Here is a 1,290-nt window from a genome sequence, read left to right on the forward strand (position 1 = left end):
AAGGCATTAAACAAACCCCGCCGAGTCCTACCTCGGTGTTCCGCCACACGCCGCCTTTAATCATAATCCGCGGCATCTTGGCGGCGAAGGGAGGAGGAGACGAGCCCCTGGAGCGAGAGAGCGGAGAGGGGACGGGAGCACCGCTCGCTTCAGCGGGACCGGCCCGGACCGCGCGCAGGCACCCTCAGCGCCGGAGGGGGTGCCGAGGGCGAGGGAAGCGGGGCTGGCTGATCTGCCAGGGAAGCAGGGAGCGGGGCCGGCGGGTTTTGAAGGGAAGAAGAACCGACGCCTTTTCCGGGAAAGCGGGGCCACTGCTCTTCCAGGAAAGCGGGTCTGGCGGCTCCGCGCATGCGCAACACCCTCGCGCTCCCTGAGGGGCTCTCCGCCCTGGCGCCCCCTAGCGGCCGGAGGAGCGCCCGGCAGAGGGGTCCGGGCGATGCCAGGGGACTAAAGGGGGTTTGCTTTAAATTCCTTCACATTTCCCCAGGGGACTCAAATAAGGAAGGATAGGAACGGCAGGAAGGAAATCAGGTTTCCGTAACGTCGTCTTTGTAGTGTGTTTTGTTAATTTGAGGAAACAGCCCGTGCGTTTATGTACGGAAGGAGTTCGTCCCTGTGAGGGTGGTGAGGCCCTGGCACAGGTTGCCCAGAAAAGCTGGGGCTGCCCCATCCCTGGAAGTGTTCAAGGACTGGCTGGATGGGGCTTGAAGCAACCTGGGATAGCGGAAGGTGTCCCTGCCACGGGGGTTGGAACTGGATGGTCTTTAAGGTTCCTTCCAACCCAAACCATTCCATGTAGCCCAAATGGACACTGAGGCAGCAGCACATAATACTGTTCAATAAAGTAAACCCCAAATTGTCTAATTTACTTCTGTTGTAGGTAAATTTCGCTGGTGGTTAACCACATGTCTTTTTATTGCAGTCTTTCCCAGACTTTATACCCAGCTGCTTTTAAATGTTCCTCCACACCCTTCCAATCATGCCAGTTACCCTGAGCCCATTCGTCTGAGGACTGAGGATTTGGACTTACTCCATGCTTTTGTAAGTAGTCAGTGATATCTCCTGCCAACCACACCAGTTTGTCACAAATGAGTCCTTTAGGTCACTCAAAGTATCACTGGCAAAGGCATCAGCAACCGATTTAATATAAAGGTAAAAGCTGGCAATGTTCACACTACTACTTACTCTTGTGGTTAAAGCACAGAAAGAGAAATCTGAATATCTAAAATCAATCAATCAATATAAAACTAAATCAAGCAAAAATTATGGATGTGGATGCTGGGGACAAAA

The 1,290-nt window shown here is 53.4% G+C and overlaps 1 protein-coding gene across 1 annotated transcript in view; it reads right to left on the minus strand.

The window, feature by feature from the left end:
* Positions 1 to 324, minus strand: part of CDC5L (cell division cycle 5 like) — a 29,407-nt gene extending 29,083 nt beyond the window's left edge. Inside the window, exon 1 of the mRNA XM_017812989.1 lies at positions 32 to 324. Within this exon, the coding sequence (XP_017668478.1) occupies positions 32 to 76 (45 nt within the window). The 5' untranslated portion in view covers positions 77 to 324. The remainder of the gene's footprint in view (positions 1 to 31) is intronic.
* Positions 325 to 1,290: the final 966 nt, after the last annotated feature.

Source organism: Lepidothrix coronata, unplaced genomic scaffold (assembly GCF_001604755.1).
Source record: "Lepidothrix coronata isolate B3197 unplaced genomic scaffold, Lepidothrix_coronata-1.0 Scaffold39, whole genome shotgun sequence".
NCBI lineage: Eukaryota > Metazoa > Chordata > Aves > Passeriformes > Pipridae > Lepidothrix > Lepidothrix coronata.